General features: G+C 44.7%; 1 protein-coding gene across 2 annotated transcripts in view; it reads right to left on the bottom strand.

The window, feature by feature from the left end:
- The window catches only part of DENND4B (DENN domain containing 4B), a 2,518,380-nt gene extending 2,498,145 nt beyond the window's left edge, over positions 1-20,235 (bottom strand). For both annotated transcript variants that reach the window (XM_044079736.1, XM_044079737.1), the window contains exon 1: positions 19,917-20,235. In XM_044079736.1, coding sequence (XP_043935671.1) covers positions 19,917-20,212 — 296 coding nt within the window. In that variant the 5' untranslated portion in view covers positions 20,213-20,235. The remainder of the gene's footprint in view (positions 1-19,916) is intronic.
- Positions 20,236-21,098: the final 863 nt, after the last annotated feature.

Below are 21,098 nucleotides of genomic sequence, written 5' to 3'. Positions count from 1 at the left end.
AGCATACATGCAAGTAGCAGGGGGAAGGTGGGGGTGGGAAATACTGCAACATGTAGAAGATAAGGACATAGTACAGTTGTGCACACCTACCATAAATGTAGATGTTCGAGTGTCTTCACTGTTGCAGTCATAACTGTAGGGTGCTCCTGCCGGCAGGCAGCCCGAGGTCGGCCAGAATCCCAAAGTCTGGGTCCGGCGTCGGCTGTACAAGCTAGTACCCTGACGTCAGCACGCTCTGGTACATAGCCCTCAGCCGACGCCATCTTCTCCAGCCTTTCTTGCCCTAGATGTCAGAAGTCCCCAATAAATCAAAAATGAATCCAACAAGGAAACACAAATACACCACAAAAGGAAAAAAGAGGGGATAGGAGGGAGGGAAACACCGACTGCAACAGTGAAGACACTCGAACATCTACATTTATGGTAGGTGTACACAACTGTACTATGTTCTTCGTGTTTCACTGTTGCAGTCATAACTGTAGGGTGGAATCCCAAAGCAGTGAAAAAGGGGAGGAGGCTTAGACAGAAGAAGGGGCAGCAAGAAGACCCTGCAAAACAGCAGAGGCAAAGCCTGCCCTGGTCTTAGAATACAGAGGGAGATTGTAGTGCTTGGAAAAAGTATGCACAGAACTCCAAGTGGCAGCTTCCAAGATATCCTTGGTAGGAACTCCTCTGAGAAAAGCTGTAGAAGTGGCAGCTGCTCTAGTAGAATGACTTCTCACAGTACCTGGAAACTGTTTCCCATGATGATTGTAACAAAATCTGATTCCATAAGCAATCCATTTGGAAATAGTTTGTTTTGAAATAGCTTTTCCAAGAGAACTGGAGGCAAAAGAAACAAACAATTGGTTAGATTTTCTGAACTCTTTAGTCTTGTCCAGGTAAAATCGTAACTGCCTGTGCACGTCCAATGAATGCAAAATCCTTTCCCCTTTATTTTGAGGATTAGGAAAGAAAGTAGGAAGGTGAATTGTCTGATTTAAAGCCACTTTCGAAATCACCTTAGGCATGAAAGTAGGATTGGTCCCCAAGGATACTCTGTCCTGGTGGAAAATGAGGTATGGTTCCACAGCCATGAGAGCTTGCAACTCTGAGACCCTTCTGGCAGAAGTCAATGCTAACAAAAGAACGGTCTTCCAAGATAAAAACTATAAATAATATCTGAAGATGCAGCAGGCTCAAAAGGAGGCAAAGTAAGTTTTTCTAAAACATAATTAAGATCCCAAGCAGGAACAGGAGGGGTCCTGGGAGGCCTCAAATTCTTAGCCCCTCTCAAGAATTGTCTCACCAAAGGATGAGAAAAAACAGGAGGATCAGTATTCAAATGAGCAGAAATAGCAGAGGCATGAATCTTAATGGAAGAAAAGGAAAGTCCTTTAGACAAAAGATCCGAAAGGTAAAGCAAAATAGAAGAGAGATCAGGCACCAGTGGGTCCAAGCCTCGGTCCTGCATCCAAATACAAAATCTCTTCCATTTAGAGGCATAGGATTTCCTAGTGCTAGGCCGTCTAGCTTCCAGAAGAACATCCAAAACTTGTTTGGGAAGACTAGAAGAAATCAAATTCCTTTGAAGAGCCAAGCTGCCAGGCAAAGGGTCTTGAGATGGGGGTGTAGCATCTGACCCTGATGCTGGGACAGAAGAGAAGGGTTCAGAGGAAGAATCCAAGGAGGCTCCAAGAACAGGTGCTTTAAAGTCGGATACCAAAAACTGTCTAGGCCAATTTGGAGCAATCAAGATGAGAAACTTGGGCTTGTCCTGTTTTATCTTTAGTAATACCCGAGGAAGTAGAGGAAGAGGAGGGAAGGCATATCCCGAAAGGTTCCTCCAGCTGAATGACAGGGCATCCACTTTCCAAGCTGTTTTGTGGAAGGACCTGGTGCAAAAACGAGGCAGCTGATGATTGAGATGGGATGCAAACAGATCTATCTGGGGACATCCCCAAACTGCAGTAATCCTGTTGAATAAATTGGTGTCTAGCATCCATTCGTGAGGATCTGAAATGTTTCTTCTCAGGCTGTCTGCTAAGAGATTCTGCTCTCCTGAGATGAATTGAGCCTGGAGATGTAGATTCAGCTTTAGAGCTGTGTCCCATAAAGCCATAGCTAGTCTGCAAAGGGGGTACAAATGAGAACCCCCCTGCTTGTTGATGTACCACATGACTGTGGTGTTGTCTGTGCGAATCAGAAGAGGTCCTGGCTGCAAAAGGTTCTTGAAGGCTAGAAGAGCATTTTGAACTGCCAACATTTCCTTCAGATTGATGTGCCAGTGAAGATGGTCCTTTGTCCAGGTTCCCTGCTGGCAATTGTCTAGAAAATGTGCTCCCCAAGCATAATCCGAGGCGTCCGTGGTTATGATTTGAGAAGGTTGAGGTAGACGAAAAGGCTTTCCTTCGTTTAAAGCACACACCCTGGACCACCAAAGGAACTCCTTCTGGAGGCAGGGGATCAGAGGAATCAGAATGTCCAGATCGTGGTAATGCTGTGACCATACACTTTTCAGATACCATTGAAGCTTTCTCATATGAAGCCTTGCATTTGGAATCAACAGAATGCAGGAAGCCATGTAGCCCAGTGCCTGCAGGAATTTCCTTGCAGTGAGATGAGTTAGAGTTGCCAAGGTGTTGAAAATTGAAGCCAGCTGTATTTGTTTTTCTGGAGAGAGGAAGGCCCTTTGTAAGGTTGTATTTAAGAGCGCTCCCAAAAATACCTTTTGTTGAGAAGGGATCAAATGTGACTTTTTTGTATTCACTGAGAATCCCAGTAGGAGGAGAAGACGTTGAACAAATTCCAGATGTTGAAGTAGAAGATCCTTGCTGTCTGCCTGAATAAGACAGTCGTCCAAACAGGGGTAAATCTGAATCCCCTGAAGTCTGCAATAAGCCACTACTGGTGCCAGGCACTTGGTAAAGACTCTGGGCGCAGTAGATAAACCAAAGGGCAGTACAGAGAATTGAAAGTGTCTCGAACCTGCCTTGAATCAGAGGAATTTCCTGCGTTCCTGCCTGATGGGAATGTGTAGGTAGGCTTCCTTTAAGTCCAATGTCACCATCCAGGCGTCCTGAGAGAGCATTGGAATTAGTTGCTGCAAAGTAAGCATTTTGAATTTTGGAATTTCCAAAAAGGTGTTTAACACAGAAAGGTCCAGAATAGGTCTCCATGAGCTTTGTTTTCTTGGAACCAGAAACAGTCTTGAATAAAAACCTTTTCCCATCTCTGAGAGTGGAACAGGCTCTATGGCTCTCATGGCCAGAAGAGCATCCACTTGATTTAAGGCCTCTGACCATTGATGTTTTGGCAGATCTGGCCAACCGAAAGCCCTTGGCAGAGTATGAAAGTGGAATTTGTAGCCTTTTAAAATCACGTCCAATACCCATTTGTCCTGGGTAATATGAGTCCAATTTCTGTAAAAAAGAGAAAGTTTTCCTCCGAGAGGGGCATCCAGGTAAAGAGGTCCTGTAGCCCAACCGAGAAAGTCATTGAGTTTGCTTTTTTTGAGATTGGGATCTGTCTTCTCCCCTTCTAGGTGAAGAAGCAGCCCATTGTCTAGATCTGTAAGAGGCGTGAGCTTGACCACGACCTCTGGAGCGTCTATATCTTCCCCTTTAAGGTCTGTCAGACGTGGGAAAGGACCAATTTTTGGAGGGCCAATTCCTGGAAAATCTAGGAGGCTGAACTTGCAAAAAATCTTTCACAGTTTGCATAGATTTTGCCTTTTCTTCCATCTTTTTAATAACCTCCTCAGCCTTAGATCCAAAAAGAACATCATGCTGAACAGGGGCATCTAATAACTTAGCATTAACCTGTTCCGGTAAACTTTGTTCACGAAGCCAGGCATGTCTCCTGATAACAGTACCAGAGGCTGCGGCCCTGCAAGAAGCATCCAAAGCATCAAAACCACAATGCAAACTATGTTTGTTCACTTGTTCAGTTGCATGCAATACATCCTGAAGTTCCTTATCCTCTGCACATGCAGGAAGAGAAGCAAGCTTTTGCTTTAAAACAGACAAAAGAAATTGCTGATACTTAAACATATGAAACTGGCAATTTAAAGCCCTAACAGAAAGGGTAGCAGAAGTATATACCTTTTTACCCCCTGTCTAAGGCACGAGAATCCTTCTCAGAGGGAATAGGATTTTTAGAAGTAGCAACTTTAGCAGCCTTAGAACCCTGAGAAATAGTTTCAGGATCCGCAGAAGGGTTCTTGAATAAGAACAAATGAGAGTCAGGAACCCTATAAAATCTATCAGGCTTAGAAGGAGCAGGAGGCATGGAATCAGGATTCAAATTAGCCTCAGAAAAAGCATCATCCACAATATCAAGAACAGGAGGGATAGCTAAAGGCCTATGTTGAGGGGGGAGAAGAAGGAATTCTCTAAGCCTCTTCTTGGAAGCAGAATACTCCTGACCTTCCCAATGAAAATGTTCCCTCATCTCATGTAAGGTTTCCCCAAAAGAGAAATCTTCAGGTGGAGAGGCAGAGGGCAAGGAGTCCTCAGCATCCGAATCCTCATAAGGAGGAAAAGAATATTCCTGATCAGAGGAAGAGACAGAAGATACAGAAGCCTGGTCAGAGGAACATCCTGTCGAGGCCTTTTCTCGGGGGGGGGGGGGGTGAGAACCCCTAATCATTGTAAGCAGATCTTCAGCCATCTTTAACAATTGCTTCTGTGTCCTGGGAGTAGATTCAGAAGTAGCTTGAGCTGGAACTTTAGACTTAACAGGAGTCTTTGTCTTTGCCTTTGAAATAGTGATGTGAGTAGGCCTGAATACCCCCCCAGAAGCCGGTACCTGCACAGCGGTTCCGGACCCATCTGAGGGAGCGACGTCCGAAGGTCCTGCAGCAGTTAAAATAGTAGGCCTTGATGGCTCCCCATGGGAGTCCGTATCGGCCATCGGTTCAGAAGTGGCGGACGACAGGGGCTGCAAAAGCGCCTCACTGACGACAGCCGAACCGGATGCTGGCTCCAGCTGCAACGAGTCCTGTTTGGACCTCGGAGGCATGTCCTTGTCTTTGCGCTTCTTTTGAATTTCGGTAGTGTCCGACGACATTCTATAATTGAAGCGTCTGCCAAAGTAATTTAGAGCCCAATCGTACCTGCGCTTGATAGTACGAGAATTGAACCTGGCACAGAACCGACAACAAGAAACGTCGTGGTCAGGGCCTAAGCAAGGTAGACAGTAAGAGTGGAAATCTTTATGAGGTATTTGTTTTCCACACGTTATACAATTATTAACTTTTTCTGACATCGGAGGAACAAGAAAAAGATTCCCCAGCGGGGTACTTAGCTTTGAGAAGAGAAGTAAGAACTTCGGACCGACAACAACCAAATACGCTGTTCGAAAATCGCCAACCAACGACTTGCGAGCTGCTTTCCACCGCACGGCAAGAAAGACTGGAGAAGATGGCGTCGGCTGAGGGCTATGTACCAGAGCATGCTGACGTCAGGGTACTAGCTTGTACAGCCGACGCCGGACCCAGACTTTGGGATTCTGGCCAACCTCGGGCTGCCTGCCGGCAGGAGCACCCTACAGTTATGACTGCAACAGTGAAACACGAAGAACATCTATGGTTATGGTAATATTTTAAGCAACTATTCCGTGTCCATATCTTCTATATGTTGCAGTGCTCAAAACATGAGGGAGAATACCAAAGGTCATGCAAAGGAAGACTTGGGTAGAGGGGCAGTAGCACTCTCTACAAACCCCTGCAGAACAGCCCTTCCAAAACCAACTCTGGACCTGGAAATGCCATCTAACATGTACTGTTTTGTGAAGATGTGCACAGAGGACCAGGTAAGCTGCTTCTAAAACAGAGCAGTTGTCTAAACCCTTGAAATAAGCACCAGAGGAGAACAAAGCTCTGGTGGAATGTGCCCCAACAGGCGAAGCGAGATTTTTCCCATGGGAGATGCAACAAAATGAAATGGTTTTGGAAATCCAAGTGGAAATAGTCTGCTTGGAATCAGGCCTGCCCAGGGCCTTTGGGTGATAGGAGACAAAAAGGCAGTCGGCTTTCCTAATAGGCAACTCTGATTTTATTTGGACAAAACCAAACCTATGTAGATCTAAGGTGTGTAAGATACTCTCACTAGAGGACTGCAGAGAAGGGAAGAAGGTGGGCAGATTAATCGGCTGAATAAGTGACAACTCATTTACCACCTTGGGCATAAAGGATGGGTTAATGCATAAGGAAAACCTAACCTTGTGGAAAAGAGTGAAGGGGGAATATGTCATCAATACCTGAAGTTCAGAAACCCTTCTAGCTGAGATGATGTCCACAGGAATAACGGTTTTCCAGGTGCAGTGCTGAAGAGAACAACTTCCTGGCTCAAAACGAGCCAGGCTAAGTTTTTCTGGGACAAAATTAAAATCCTAAGAAAGAGGAACTGGTCTCCTTGGTGGTCTAATATGCAGGGCACCTTTCAGGAAATGTTTAACCTTTAGCCTGGAGGCCAAGGGAGGAGTCACAGGCAGACATGCTGAGATAGTGGAAAGATGAGCTTTTACTGAAGAGTACAACAGTCCACTCTTCAAAAGGTCACAGAAAAAGGACAGAACCACTGGAACAGCCACCAGCAGTGGTTGCAGATCCTTAGAAAGACACCAAATGGAAAACCTTTTCCATTTGGAAATGCCAGATTTCTTAGAACTGTTTTTTTTTGTTTCCTGCAGAACTTGCAAGTCCTCAGAGAAAAGGTGTCTGAAAGGAATCAAAACTCTATTACCCACAGGGTCAGCTGTAGGGTTGACATCTGTGGGTGCATTAGAGAACCCTTGTCTTGTGTGAGTAGGTCCACTCTGTGGGATAACTTGTGATTATTACCCTTAGCTAAATGCAGAAGGGGGAACCAGTGCTGTGTTGGTCAAAAGACAGTAACCAACAAGATTTCTGGTTGCTCCTGTTGAATCTTCAACAGGACCTTTTGGAGAAGTGGGACGGGGGATAATGCATAGAAAAAAATCCCCTTCCAAGAGAAGGACAGGGCATCCACCTTCCATGGCAAAGGATCAGGAACTCTGGCATAAAACTTGGGAAGTTGTCTGTTCAGGGGAAGGTGAGGAGATTTACTTGAGGTGTACCCCACTAATGAGCAGTCAATGTCCAGAAACAAATCCCTGTGTAACATCCATTTGTAGGACTGAGTCATGGACCTGCTCAATGTGTCTACCACAACATTGAGTGGAAAGAATGCAAACCGCCTGGAGGGTGACTTGACTCTGGGAAGCTAACTCTTAGGCTTGGACAGCCAGTGTTGCACAAGACATAAGACTTGCCCCCCCCCACTTGTTGACAAACCAAAGGACTGTGGTATTGTCTGCAAACCACTTCAGCGCACCTAGAAGAAAGGGTCTGAAGATCTGTAGAGCAAAAATTAGAGCTGTCCTCTCCTTTATATGTGTGTTCCCTCTTCTGGGAGGGGGACCACACATCCTTTACCTTCCATGAAGCCAGGGCCAGTCTGAAGCGCCCGTGTACAGCTCCTGAGTGTAAGGGTAAGCCTGGATTCCAGGTAACCTGCTTAATCCAGTAGTTTAATTAATTTTTTAAGCAGGGGAGAAAGGGTATCACTAACTCCAATGGATGGGAGTGCTGTACCCAAACTGACCTGAGGTACCACTGGAATTTCCTCATGTGTAACTTGGCTACTGATAGCATAGGAATAGTGGGTGCCATGAAGCCCAAGAAGCGAAGAAACTCCCTGGCAGTCAGGGAATGAAGGGGCAAGATGGCCTGGAAGTAGGTAATGAGAGACGGGACCTTTTCTTGTGGTAAGGAAGCCAACATCCTGTCTGTATTCTGCATCCTAGGAAAACATGATCTTGAGAAGGAATCAGGGTAGATTTTTGGTAGTTGATGGTGAATCCTAGACCCCTCCAACAGCAACACAGTGAAGAAGATATTCTCCTAAAGGGTGTCTGCAGCCTGAAGCCTGGAAAAGATCAACCAGGTATGGGAAATATGAATAGCCTGTAGACTGCAAAAGGCTATGACAGGAGCTAAGCATTTTGTGAAGACGCTTGGGGCTGCAGACAATCCAAAAGGCAAGGCAGAGAATTGAACATATAAAGAAGCAACAGAAAAGTGAAGACGCTTCTTAACTGAGGTTGAATAGGAATGTGAAGATAAAGCATCCTTGACATCCAGAGACACCATAAAGGTCTGAGGAAGGATGAAAGGAAGAAGAGTGGGCAAGGTTAGCATGCGAAAGGTGGGAACCTTTAGAAAAGTATTTAGGTGGGATAAGTCTAGGATGGCTCTCCAAGGACCATCCTTCCTGAGGACCAGGAAAATCCTGGAGTAGAACCCTTTCCCTATTTCAGAGGGTAGCACCACCTGAATGGTGCCCTGAGAGAGGAGACTGAAAATGACTTGGGGGAAAGAGTTTCAGCTGTTCCTTTGGTGGTTGTGGAATACCCCTTAAGGAAAGTGGAGCTTTCCACAACATGAAGTATCCTTGAAGGATAATGGACGGGTCTCAAGAGTCCTGGGTGATCTGTTACCACGCAGGGAGGAAAAAGGGAAAGAGGAGTCTGGCTGCCAGGGGGCAGGTAGTCACAGACTACCTGACTTTTCTTGAAAGGGCTGCTTCTGAGCAGCAGGAGTGGATGTGGAAGATTTGGAAGAAAACTGCTTCCTAGTACCTTTTTTACCCTTTGAAGACTGGGGTCTGAAAGACTTCTTAAAGGGAGTCTTAGAAGGGTAGTTTCTCTGAAATCTTGGAACTGGGGACCCAAAAATGTGCTTAAGGTCTTGCAGCTCTTTCTTGTAATGACTTGAAGAGATCTGCAGCAGAGGTACCAAATAATGCCTTGTTATCCAGGGGGCATCCATCATTTTGGCCTTAACGTCATCTGGCAAAGGCTGAAGTCTGAGCCAGGAGCATCTCTTCAGAACCAACCCAGGAGCAGTCACTCTTGCTGATGCCTCCAAAGCATCATAGCTACACTTAATGAAATGGAGTGTAATCGGAGCACAAGAGTTCAGAACGGAGGATAACTGAGTCTTTGTAGGACAGTCTGGAAGTTCTGAAAGTAACTTATCAGCATCTGAGAAAGGACCAAGGAGTATTTAGCCATATGGGTCTGGTATTTTATGACCAAGAATGCCACAGTTGCTGAGGTATAAACTTTCTTCCCCAGCCTCTCCATAACTTTATTCTCCTTGTCTGAAGGGAGAAGAGAAGTAGAGGGCAGCATCTTGGAGGACTTGTCAGCAGACACTGAAATTGTTGCAGGGTCTGCAGAGGGACATTTAAACAGGAATTTGGAATCTTCTGACACCTTACAGAACCTGTCTGGCTTTTTAGGGGCAGGAGGTTGAGAGTCAGGGCACTTAGACGCTGCTGAGAATGTGTTTAAGGCAGCTGGCAGAACAGGGGATATGGCAGAAGGGGAAGTGGAATCTATCTGCAGAAGGTCATAATATCTTTTTTTAGATGTCTGACACCTGAGAACAATCCTATCTAAAGAACTCCCTCATTTTAACAATGGTTTTCCAAAATGAAATATCCTCTCCAGAGGAATCTGTTCCATTTGATTCCTCTTCTGGGGAAGCATATCCAAAAGGATATGAAATTTGGGCAGAATATGCCAAAGACACATCACAGAAGAATCCTCAATTTGATGAGAGCTCCACAGAAATCCTCTTGTGTGCATTAGAGGGAGGAAGGGAAGGAGAAGGGAAGGTGAGACCTGAAAATTGTCTCAGGAGCATAAAGGCAATGAAGAGCCCTTGGGAAAAAGCTTGCCAATCAGTAGGCTGTGCTTAGGAGTTAGGGGAAGCATGTTTAGGTTTCAGTTTTTTTCTTTTGTGGAACATCCATGAGGTGGAAGGATGAGGGGTCTGATGTCTGCCTACACTCAACAATATTAAAAGTGACATCTTCCTGAACAATGACCTGCAGGAATGCCATGCTGGCCTTTAGTTACAATGAGCCTGGGCCCCCCCCCACATCAGGAATGGACACCCGTGTCTCCCCAGAGGAGATGCTAGTAGGATCCTTCACAGCCTCCACACCAGTACCCATGGAAAGAGTGCCTACAGACCCCAAAATGGTCTCCAGGCCAACATCGGCCTTGGGAGAGATGTCAGGAATTGGAAGAGCAGCGTGTAAGCCAGGCCAAGATTTCTTTGCCTTCTTAGCTAGCAGCTCACCTGAAGGGCCCAATGTACCTTCCATATCACGTGCTAGGCACTAAAGGCACTGGTTTACTAGGTACAAATTAAGGGAAGCTAAACGGCTATGCAGGGTCTTGGGGGGCAAAGGCCTTGAAAATAGAGCAACAGGTATGGCCGTGGTCATGGCTTAGACAAAAAAATACAAAAGTCATGGGAGTCTTTATGTGGAATTTACCTTCCACACTGACACTTGCCTTTCCTAGCTGACACGTAACCTCAAGAAAAAGAGTAGCAAGTAAAGCAATAAGAAAAAAAAAAAAAGAAAAAACGGGATATTTATCTGATCGGAATCTACAACTTCTCTGAAGACCAACGACTGAACACTACCTAACTGGCGGCAGAAAAGTTCCGAGGATTGGTATGTGCTGATGTCCATTTTATACCCGGCATTATTTTATGACTGAAATAGGACCCATACTATGTGCGATGTCACACATATCCTACAGTAGTGTTAGACTTTTAAACTGGCAGGAAGTACGAGTCAGCCGGCGGTGGACTCCCTCATGTTATGCATACTGCAACATAAGAGGAGGAGGACATCTATGTATTCCAAAAAATAACTGCTCCTTTTTGGGGTGCTCTAGTTTTTATTTTTTTTAATGTTTGGAGGTTGAGAAGTATGCATCCCCCTTTTTTATTTATTGTTAACCAGGAACACACTACCTGAACACAGCAGGAGCGGGTGTTATGGTTAAGGTCTTCGCCTCCCATGCATAAGGTTCGATGCTGACTGCCGACCAATGCCTGTATGGAGTTTACTTGTTTTCCTTGTGTCTGTGGGGTTACTCCTACCTCCCAAAAAACATGCTGAGTGTTTCCATCTCAAACTCAAAGACTGGAGTTTTGTGCAGTAGCACATACTCTAGATGAGTCTATATCACTTCATCGAAGGGACACTTCAACGAGCGGCAATTTCATCGGAAATGCCGTTCATCAAATTTCCCTCATGTTGAGGGGCTGCATCCCCCACACCCCCAATAATTATACATACCAACTCAGAGATCACACTACAGTGGGGAATGGGCAAACTTCCTGGTCATCACTGTACTGGGATCTCAGTATGAACAGTTTGACGAATGGCATGTTCGATGCAAGTGCACTGAAAATGCTGTTCGCTGAACTGATAGGGACCAACTCTAGATGGTGCTTATCAGAGGAAGAGCTGTACAGACCAACTGCTTTGGACATCAACTGTTTGCAGAATCCTCTAGACAGCAGAAGAGAGATCACAGTCCCTGCACCATGTCAGGGCTACCCACTATACACTGTAAAAACGGGATCCAAGTGATTTGGTTGTGTTCGCTAATACTGCCAAAAAATAGGCATGGGTACTTTGTGATAAGCGAGTTATCCAACCTATTCTAGGGGTCCAGGAAAACAGGAGGAGGAGTCTACGTGCCTGCCATAAAGCCCAGCAGCCCTAGGTTTAAAAGCTACAGGCAGATTGTGTCCATTTGCCTAATTTAGGTTACATGGGACAGCAGGACCAATCAACCTGCCAAGTATGAAATAAGACTGTTGCACTCAATATAGGACGGAGCTTGGAAGTGGATATAATCAGGTTGAACATCCTCTGTATCCAGGAGACAAGACAGAAGGGCATTGCAGCCTAGCAACTTGGCTTGGGATCTAGAGTCTACTACTAAATAGATGGACAGATTAGAAATGGTGTGGGAATTATGATGAGGGAGAAGATTTAGAAGATCGTGAAGCTCATCAGAATTAGTGACAGACTCATGACAATCAGACTCCAGTTTAAGGATTGTGATAATGAGGAAGAGAGTGCGTTCAAGCAGCAGTTGCAGGACCTACTACATAAAGCAGGAAAACATGAGCTAGTGTTGAAAATGGGAGACCTGAATGTACATACTGGGGCAAACAGAACAGAATACGAGGACTGCTTGGGTCAACATGGACGGGGTTATAAGACATAAAGGAGAAGGCATTCTACACTTCTGTCTGACAAATGGCTTGATGGTGGCCAACACATTCTACAGCAAGACAGACAGCAAAAGAACACATATTACAATGGCCAACGTGCAACTCTGGGTAGACTTCCACCTAATAAACCAAGGGTACTGGGGGTAGAAATCAGCACTTGCAATGTCATCCCCAGTGAAACTGTCAGTACACAGAAAAATCTAGTGGTTGTCAAAATCAGCTGCAAGCAGTGGTCATAGAAGGCTCTACAGTCAGAGACTAGCTAAAGACCTGCAAGTTGATTGGACAGAAAGCATAAAAGTTGAAGAAAATACTAGGGCCCTAGCACCTCAGAAGAGGAGGAAATCGGTGGAGTTGAAAAACGGCAGTGCCTCAAAACAGCATGCCTGAGAACTTTAGAACAGATACATGGCAGAGCCAGGTATGGAAACAAGGTACACAAGAAAAGCTGGTGGTGGAATGCAGAAGTTCAGGAAGTCATCAAAAGAAAGAAGAAGTGCAGGAAAATGTGCAAATTTAAAAAGATGCACCACGCTAGGAAGAAACGCTGGTTGACTAAAAGAGGGTAAGAGAGAAGTTGCGATAGCAAAGAACAATGCTTCAGAGGCACTCTACCAGCTTCTGGAAGGAGACTCAGTAGATAGCACAAAGAAACTAGGAGGTTGCAAAGCAAAGACAGAAATATAAAGTAGACAGTCCGATACCTTTCATTAGGGATGCCAACAAACTGTGTTCACCAGTCCACTGGACATCAAAGGCAGATGGAAGGACATCTGCCAGCAACTGCTGAATGGAAAAAAAAAACACAGAAGCTGTACTGCCCCAGACACAGCCTACAAAGAAAGAGGAGCGCACCCCAAAAGTAGCAACATCAGCACTAAGAAAAATTAAGTCAGTGAAAGCAGCAGGCTCAGATGAGGTCACTGCAAGTATGATCAAGATTGCTGGGTGAGTTGGGGGAAAAAGGCACCGGGTACTCACAGCAGTATGGAGAGAAAGGCATATTTCAGATGAAATGAGAATAACCATACTAGTGCCACTGTACAAGAATAAAGGGGACATTCACAAATCCTGTCATACTGCATGAGGGTTTTGGAGAGGGTGGGTGAAACAAATTCACAGTAGTAGAAAGTAAGATGGGAAAACAGCAGTGCATGTTTCAATCAGGATGTAGCACGACCTACCCAATACGTGAGACAGAAACTTAAGAAGAAGCTAGAAATGAGGAGTCCAAGTATCACTTTCTGGGGATTCTCAAACTTCAGTTAAGTTGCTCAAAGTCATAAAGTAGATAAATGGAAACCAAAGAAATTAAACCTATATGAATATGGGTTGAATCCTGTTAGAAGCTCATAGCATTAACAGTCTGCGATAAATTGCCCCAACTACATGCTGCCCCAAGCTGCACTGGCACTCAAAATTAATCAAAATAGTTTTCACAGAACTGGAATGTACACTGCTTCTTATACCCAATAACCGCATTCTCAGAGTTTTGTCTCTTGTTCTTATTTCAGGTTCTAGTGCAGAGTCACAAGATAGCAAGTCCTTAACGGATCAGTTCTAGGCCAAACTTCCTTGCAAATCAAACTCTGACAATCACTACATGGCACCCCATAGCAAGGTGTGTTTGTCTTGGGGGGGGGGGGCACATTTCTAGCAGTAAGCTCAGATGACCTATCTTTCTCAACAACAAAGTCGCCAGGAAACAACAAATAAAAGCTAAATGTGCCAAATATATAATGGCTACCTGATAGGAGGAAGAAAAAAAAATACCTACCTAAACTACTAACAAACATATCCAACTGCTCAGAGTGCTACAAAAAGCAAATATCTGACCTTGAATTGAAAGGAAATCAGTCAAAAAAAAAGCCACAAACCTTTGCTGAAATTATAAATCAATTAAACCTGGGATTATCTCACTAGTGACAGAAGTGACAAATGAGATCCAAGGAGACCAGAAGGTGCAATGCATGAAGGCAGCAAGTGGGAGAAGTCCAAATATGAAAAAGTGTTTTAAACAGAGTGATTAGTGCTTAAAGTCAACCAGTTCTATGCCCAATCAATCACTTCAATATCAAAGTCAATTACAGAATAGATGAAACAATATACTTTTGACATTTGTGGTTTCCATGACACACTTGACATTAAAAGAACTAAAACTAACGAACAGTAATAAATGTTTTTCTGCTATGAGATGAGCTTTTAAAAATCAAATTCATCTGAAAGAATAGTTGTGTAAAATCTTACTATAACCATAGATGTCCTTCTCTTCCATGTTGCAGTATTCTTAGTGTGGGATTCCCTACCTCAGGCGACCCGAACTTCGGCTCCTATAAAAAAGCTTAAGCCTGGCTGCTGCAGATGCTTGGGAAGTCACACGTAGGGCCATAAACCAGGGACCTCAAATGTGAAATCTGCACGCACAGACCTCAGAACTTAAATGCCCAGTCGGACAGTGCCAGAGAGAGTAACAAGTGATGTCAACCAGAGGTGCAAAGTGTCATATGCTGGCTAGTCTGACCCTGGTCTAGGGTAGAGCCTCAGAGTGTCTAAGACCGACCAATAGCAAAAAAGGGGGATAGGTGGGTGGGAAGGAATACTGCAACATGAAAGAGAAGGACATCTATGGTTATGGCAAGATTTTACACAACTATTCTCTGTCTTTCTATTCCTATGTTGTAGTATTCTTAGTGTGGGAGAGTACCACAGCTTAGTTAGAGGAAAGGGTGGAGGTAGATGTAGCTGATTCCACAAAACCCTGCAGGATTGTTCTAGCAAACCCTGCCTGGGCTATGGAGACATGGTCCAATTTGTAGTGTCTGGTGAAGGTGTGAATAGTGGACCAGGTGGCTGCTTCCAGGATGGAGGCTGTGTCCAGGCCTTTAAGGAAGGCTTTGGAGGTTGCCATGCCCCTGGTAGAATGAGCTCTTACTCCCTGGGGTAAGTGTTTGCCATGGTGACAGTAGCAGAAGTAAATAGTTTTCCTAATCTAACAGGAAATGGTTTGTTTGGAAACTGCCTTGCCCAGGGCCCTCGGGTGCAAGGATGCAAATAGTTGGTTAGATTTTTCTGATGCACTTAGTTTTGTTTAGATAAAACCTTGGTTTTCTGTGCACATCCAGGGAATGGAGTATCCTCTCACTGTCAATGGTTGGAGAGGGGAAGAAGGTGGGCAGGTGAATGGATTGGGTTTAGAGACAGTTTGTTGACCACTTTAGGCATGAAGGAAGGGTTAAGTACATAGGGTCACCCTATCCTTGTGGAAGGTAGTGTAGGGAGAACAGGCCATTAGAGTTTGTAGCTCTGACATTCTTCTAGCTGAGCTAAGTGCCACCAGCAGTACAGTCTTCCATGTACACATCTGGAGTATGGCAGCATTAACTGGTTCGAATGGGGCCAGTGTTAGTTTTTCCAGAATGAAGTTCAGGTCCCGGGGGGATGGGTTTTCTTGGTGGTCTGATGTGCAAGACCCCTTTTACGAATAATCTGACATCACTGAGAGAGAATAAATTTGTTTGGTGGTCACTGGTTTGTGGTTTTTGTTATAATTTGATATCTATACTGGTGGGGGGATCTAGTGGTAGACAGCTGAAATTGCTGATAGGTGGACTTTCACTGAAGAGTAGGAAAGACCAGCCTTAATTAGTTCACACACATATAGGTAAGGACAGGGGGAGGGTGGTCCCTGTCCTTATGGAGACATCAGTTGGAGAAACATTCCCATTTCGAAAAGTAGGATTGCCTAGTAGTGAGTTTCCTTGCCTACCCTCAGGACTAAAAGCACGTCTTCTGAGTAGTAGTGCCTGAAAGGGATAAGTTTATCACCCAGAGTGTTAGGCCCGACATCGGTGAGGGTGAATTAGAGTTCCCTTTTGTTGTGGGAGTAGGTCCACCTTGTGGGGTAACTTGTGGTGATTGCCCTTGGTTAATGAGAGAAGTAGGGGGAACCAGTGCTGCCTTGGCCAACAGGGAGTCACCAACAAGATTTCTGGTTTGTCCCTCCTGATTTTCAGGAGGACTTTTTGAATGAGAGGGAAGGGTGGAAATGCATATAGAAACCAGCTATTCCATGGAATGTTGATGGCATCTACCCCCCAGGCAAGTGGAGAGTGGTCCTTGGTGCAGAATTTTTTCAACTGTCTGTTCTGGGGGGAGGCAAACAAATCTAACTGAGGTGTGCTCCACCAGTGGACAATGTCTAGAAAGGTCTCCCTGTTCAGCATCCACTCTTGCTGTACAGAGGATGCTCTGCTGAGAATATCTGCTTGCTTGCTTGTCCTGAGAAGGGATGTATGTTGCCTACACGGATAAGTTGTTCCTGGAGGCGAGGTCCCAAATTTGTAATGTTATCCAGCAGAGGAGGTAGGCCTTGGTCCCTCTGTTTAGATACCACATGACTGTAGTGTTGTCTGTGAAAATCTGAAGGGAGCCTGGCTGCAGGATAGGGAGGAAGTCTTTAAGGGCTAGAATAACTGCAGTCATTTCCCCTCACATTGATGTATTTCTTTTGGAGGGTAGGGTTCAAGGTCTCCTGTACCATGAAACCTTTCATGGTAGCCCCCCACCCTAGGTCTGATGCATCTGTATTGTATGTGTTGGGTTGGGGAGGGTGGTTGTAGTGGAAGGCCCAGGTTCAGGAGTATTTGTTGGATCTACCACCTTAGTTCTGCTTTGAGGCAGGACAGGAGGGTAATCTGATGCTCTACGGGATGTTGGTGTTGTGACCAAGCATTTTTCGAATGTGCATTCTGGCTAGAGGCAGCAAGAATCATCTTGCAGACATCTGATAAACTTGTAATACGTTTTGAAAGTGAGAGGAAAGAGACAAAACTTTGCCCTGAGGGAGGAAAGCCCGCATCAGGTCTGTTCTGATCCTGCAGCCCAAAAAGATTTTGTCCTTCTGGAGAATTAAGGATGATTTTTGGTGGTTGAGGGTGAATCCCAAGCTTTGAAGCAGGGAAGTGGTGTACCTCAGATGGTTTTGAAGGGTGTCCTCTGTTTCTGCTAGAATGAGGATGTCATCTAGGTAAGGATAGATCTGAACACCTTTGGTTCTGCAGAAAGCTATGGCTGATGCTAGGCATTTTGTAAATACCGTGGGTGCAGTAGATAAACCAAAGGGTAAAGCTGTAAATTGAAAATGAGAGCAGGACGCAGTGAAACGCAGGAATCTTCTGTTGGACGGTTTTATGGGAATATGGAGATATGCTTCCTTTAGATCTAGTGTGGCCATAAAAGCCTGGGCTGGCAATAATGGAAGAAGAGTTTGAAGGGATAGCATTCTGAATGATGGAACACTTAGGAAAAGGTTTAAAAAGGATAAATCTAGTAGTGGCCTCCATGCGCCATCTTTTTTGGGGACCAGAAAAAGTCTCGAGTAGAAGCCTTTTCCTTTCTGTCCTCGAGGAACAGGTTCTATAGTTCCTAATGTCAGAAGGTCTTGCAGTATGTGAGGGATGACATGAAGTTGTTTTTTTAGGTGGAAAAGGAATGCCCCTTGGAAGGGGCTTTTCCTTCCAAGAAAGGAAATATATATTTTGTATTGCTACCAGCACCCAGCGGTCTGATGTGTTGGATTTCCAAATGGGGAGGCAGTGGGGGAGGGCTGACAAGGCAGTCATGCATTGTTGGGTCAATTTCCATCTTGAAAAGGCAGTCTCAGACTGGGCTGTGAGGCAACTGGTCTGGAGGAGGTTTGCCTCCTGGTTCGTCTCCTATGCCTGGAAGAGGAAGGGGTAGCAGAGGAGGGGGGGGGGCTCCTGACAAAGGTAGTGTTTGCAGGATAATTCCTGTAGTATTTAGGGATGAGGGACACAAGTGCTTGATGTCTTGAAGCTCTTTACTTTTTTCCTGCAGGTTTTTGAAAAGGTCTTCAGACTGTTTACCAAACAGGAGGTTGCAGAAAAATGGGAAGTCAGGGACTTTAGACTTGAAATGCCCTGGAAAAGGGGTGTAGGCGTAGCCAAGAATATCTGCAGAGTAATGATGCAGAAGCAGCAGACCATGCAGAGGCCTCTTGCTGCATTGTAACTGTATCTAACAGAATGTCTGGCTACCTGAGAAGGCAGGGACAATTTAGGTGCCATCTCAGTTTTGGTAGGGCAGTCAAGGGTGGATGCCAAGGGAGTAGAGGCTTGTGATACTAGGTCCAAGGCACATTTTATCATATGGGTTTGGTAGTTGATGGCTCTGAAAGCTAGGGTGGAGGAGGTATAAACCCTTCCATTCTATTCTGTCCCTGTATTTGCTATCCTTATCACTAGGCAGAAGAGATGCTGAAGGAATCAGTCTAGAGTGCTTGTCAGGGGATACATCAATTACAGCAGGGTCTGCCAGGGGCAGTTTTACTAAGAATTTCTGTTCATCTGGAACTTTTATAGAACCTGTCAGGTCTTGTAGGGGCCGGTGGTTGAGAGTCTGGGTTCTTTGATGCTGAGGTGAAAGCATAAGGTAGGCAGAATGACTGGTGGGATGGCTGAAGGCGAGGGCGATTCCACTTTGAAGCATCTCCTCTGAGTGTCAGTCATTTGGGAAGTGTCCCATTTAAAGTACTCTTTCATCTTAATGATGGTCTCCCCAAAGGTGATATCCTCTGGTGGGGAGTCCCCTTCTATGGATTCCTCATCTGGAAAACAATATTCAAGTGGGGAGGCAATTTGTGAAGAATAGGAGATTGATTCATCTGAAGAAGAATAATAGGGTTCCTGTTCTTCCCCCTTCATGGGCAGTAGGTAAAGGGAGAGAAGTGGCAGAAGCAAGCCTAGGACTGAGCACTGGAAAGGTGGAGGGGGAAGAGGTCATAGGCCTAAGGGCCATGAAGGCCTGCATCAAAGAACTGGTAAAAGACTGCCACTCTGGGACTCCTTCGGAAGGTGGAGTTTGGTGTTTTGTTTTCCGTTTTCTTTTTAAAGGCATAGGTCTCGGAGAAGGACTGGATTCAGGAGCCTGGGAGACCGTAGGGGTTTCAGGCAGTGGAATCCTGGTTGGTCGTCCGACGAAATCGGATTCCCCCTCGACAACGGTAGGGACTGATGTCAGAGCCATCTCCATGGGCGAGCTAGCCATTTCTTCAGAAGTGTCTTCCTCGATGGGAGCCGAAGTAGACAGTTCTGTCGGATGTCCCTCAACTCCTAAATTGGAAGATCTCAGGACATCTGATGGCAGAGAGGCAGAAGAAGCAGGCCTGGAAACCTTGGTCTTTTTCCATGGTGGTTGTGTCAGAGTGGCTGATTCGGGATCCATCCTGAACATTAGTTTTTTCAGCCTCTGGTTTTCTAAGTATAGATTAAGGGTGGCCAGATGGCTACAGAGGGTCTTGGGTACAAAAGACTGACAAATTGAACAAGCGGTATGGTCGTGCTCTCGCCCTAGACAGAAAATGCAGTGGTTGTGCGTATCTTTATGCGGTACCTGGCGCTTGCATCGGCATTTACCCTTCTTAGCGGACATCAGCTAATGGCAACTACAGCAAACCAAGCTCAAGCAATATAAAGTCAAAATCATCACCAGGGTACTTAGCTTTAGATGTCCTCAAGTAAACAAGTGAAGCGATTGATGTGATGGTTGACTGCGGCTGAAAAGTTCTGAGGTCTGTGTGTGCAGACGTCACATTTAAGGTCCCTGTTTTATGGCCCTACATGTGACATCCAACGCACCTACAGCTTAAGCTTTTGTATTGGAGCTGACGTTCAGGTCGCCTGAGGTGGTGAATCCCACACTAAGAATACTGCAACACAGGAATAGAAGGACATCAGAAATACTAAATCAATTAAAAAAAATGAAAGAAACTGCCTACCCAAGCTCAACAATAGGTGCTTTCTTCCTCCCTCGTTTGTAACACAGATACATCTGGGGGTTGTTAAGAAGTCCAGAATTTAACACCGCTGGATATCCCATGGTGGTGGTTTCAATACAAGTGAAGCCCTCAGGAACTTCTTCCCCCTGTGAGCGGATGATTATGGCAACATCAGTGATAGGTTCTACTGGTCTGTTCACACGAATGGAAGTCTCCTCCTCCAGAGGCTTGGATGCATCAGTCAAACCTGCCACCACAAAATAATCCACAAGCTGAGGGGACTTTTCATCCACCATAGCTGCCACTGCATATTAGACCATCTGCAAAGGAATAACATACTGTTACAAAGTGGACTATATTACTAATCCTTTTTGTTACATCTGATTCAGAAAACAGTACCTGGTACAAAGAAATAGTTTTACATATGGCAAACCAAATGCTTGGAATGACTTCTATCATCTAAAATTTATGAACTTACTGTAACAATAAATCAGCATTGGCAGTTTAATATCTTGTCACTTCTAGACTAGCAAAAGCTACCAAAACAAACACAAAGGGCCCAACCAGTACTGTAACAAACGGTTTATTGAAATAAATACAATAAAAAATAGTGCTTTCATCTAAAATTAACTTCAAAGTAGTTTTCGTCTACCGTTGATGATGCATTTAAATATAAACAGCCAATCAAATTGAGTGGATAGCCCAAAGCAAGTGATATCACAAATAGGAATTATGGGAGTTGTAGTATGTTACATTCAAAAAGCACAGAAACAAACTTTACACAACCGTGATGGTTAAAATACAATAATAGTAAGTGTTGCATAAAAATGCAGTATAAAAATGCAAACTAAACAATATATACATAATACTAAAATCATAATGCGATGAAGAAAGTGTGTAAAAAATGTAAATATGACTAATAAAAAGATGCAAACCCAGCTGAATTACAATGTTTTAAAACCTTTGACAGCTAAAAATAGAGTCTCATTGCATATATAAACAGCTGAATAAATAAATAATTTGGGTAGTCAATAAATGAAATGTATAAAAACATGTTTATGAAATCATGTTTGTAAAAAGTGTATGTGAAGATATTCTTACAAGCCAAGTGAAATGAACTGTAATTAAGCAGTGTTGCCATATTATACCACTGCAGCTCTTTTCTTTAAAGTACAAGCAAGG

The sequence above is a fragment of the Protopterus annectens genome, chromosome 8.part0 (genome assembly GCF_019279795.1).
Source record: "Protopterus annectens isolate FY-2018-M chromosome 8.part0, PAN1.0, whole genome shotgun sequence".
Taxonomy (NCBI): Eukaryota; Metazoa; Chordata; order Ceratodontiformes; family Protopteridae; genus Protopterus; species Protopterus annectens.
The sequence above is the reverse complement of the archived record's forward strand: the minus strand, read 5'-3'. Positions and strand labels throughout refer to the sequence as shown.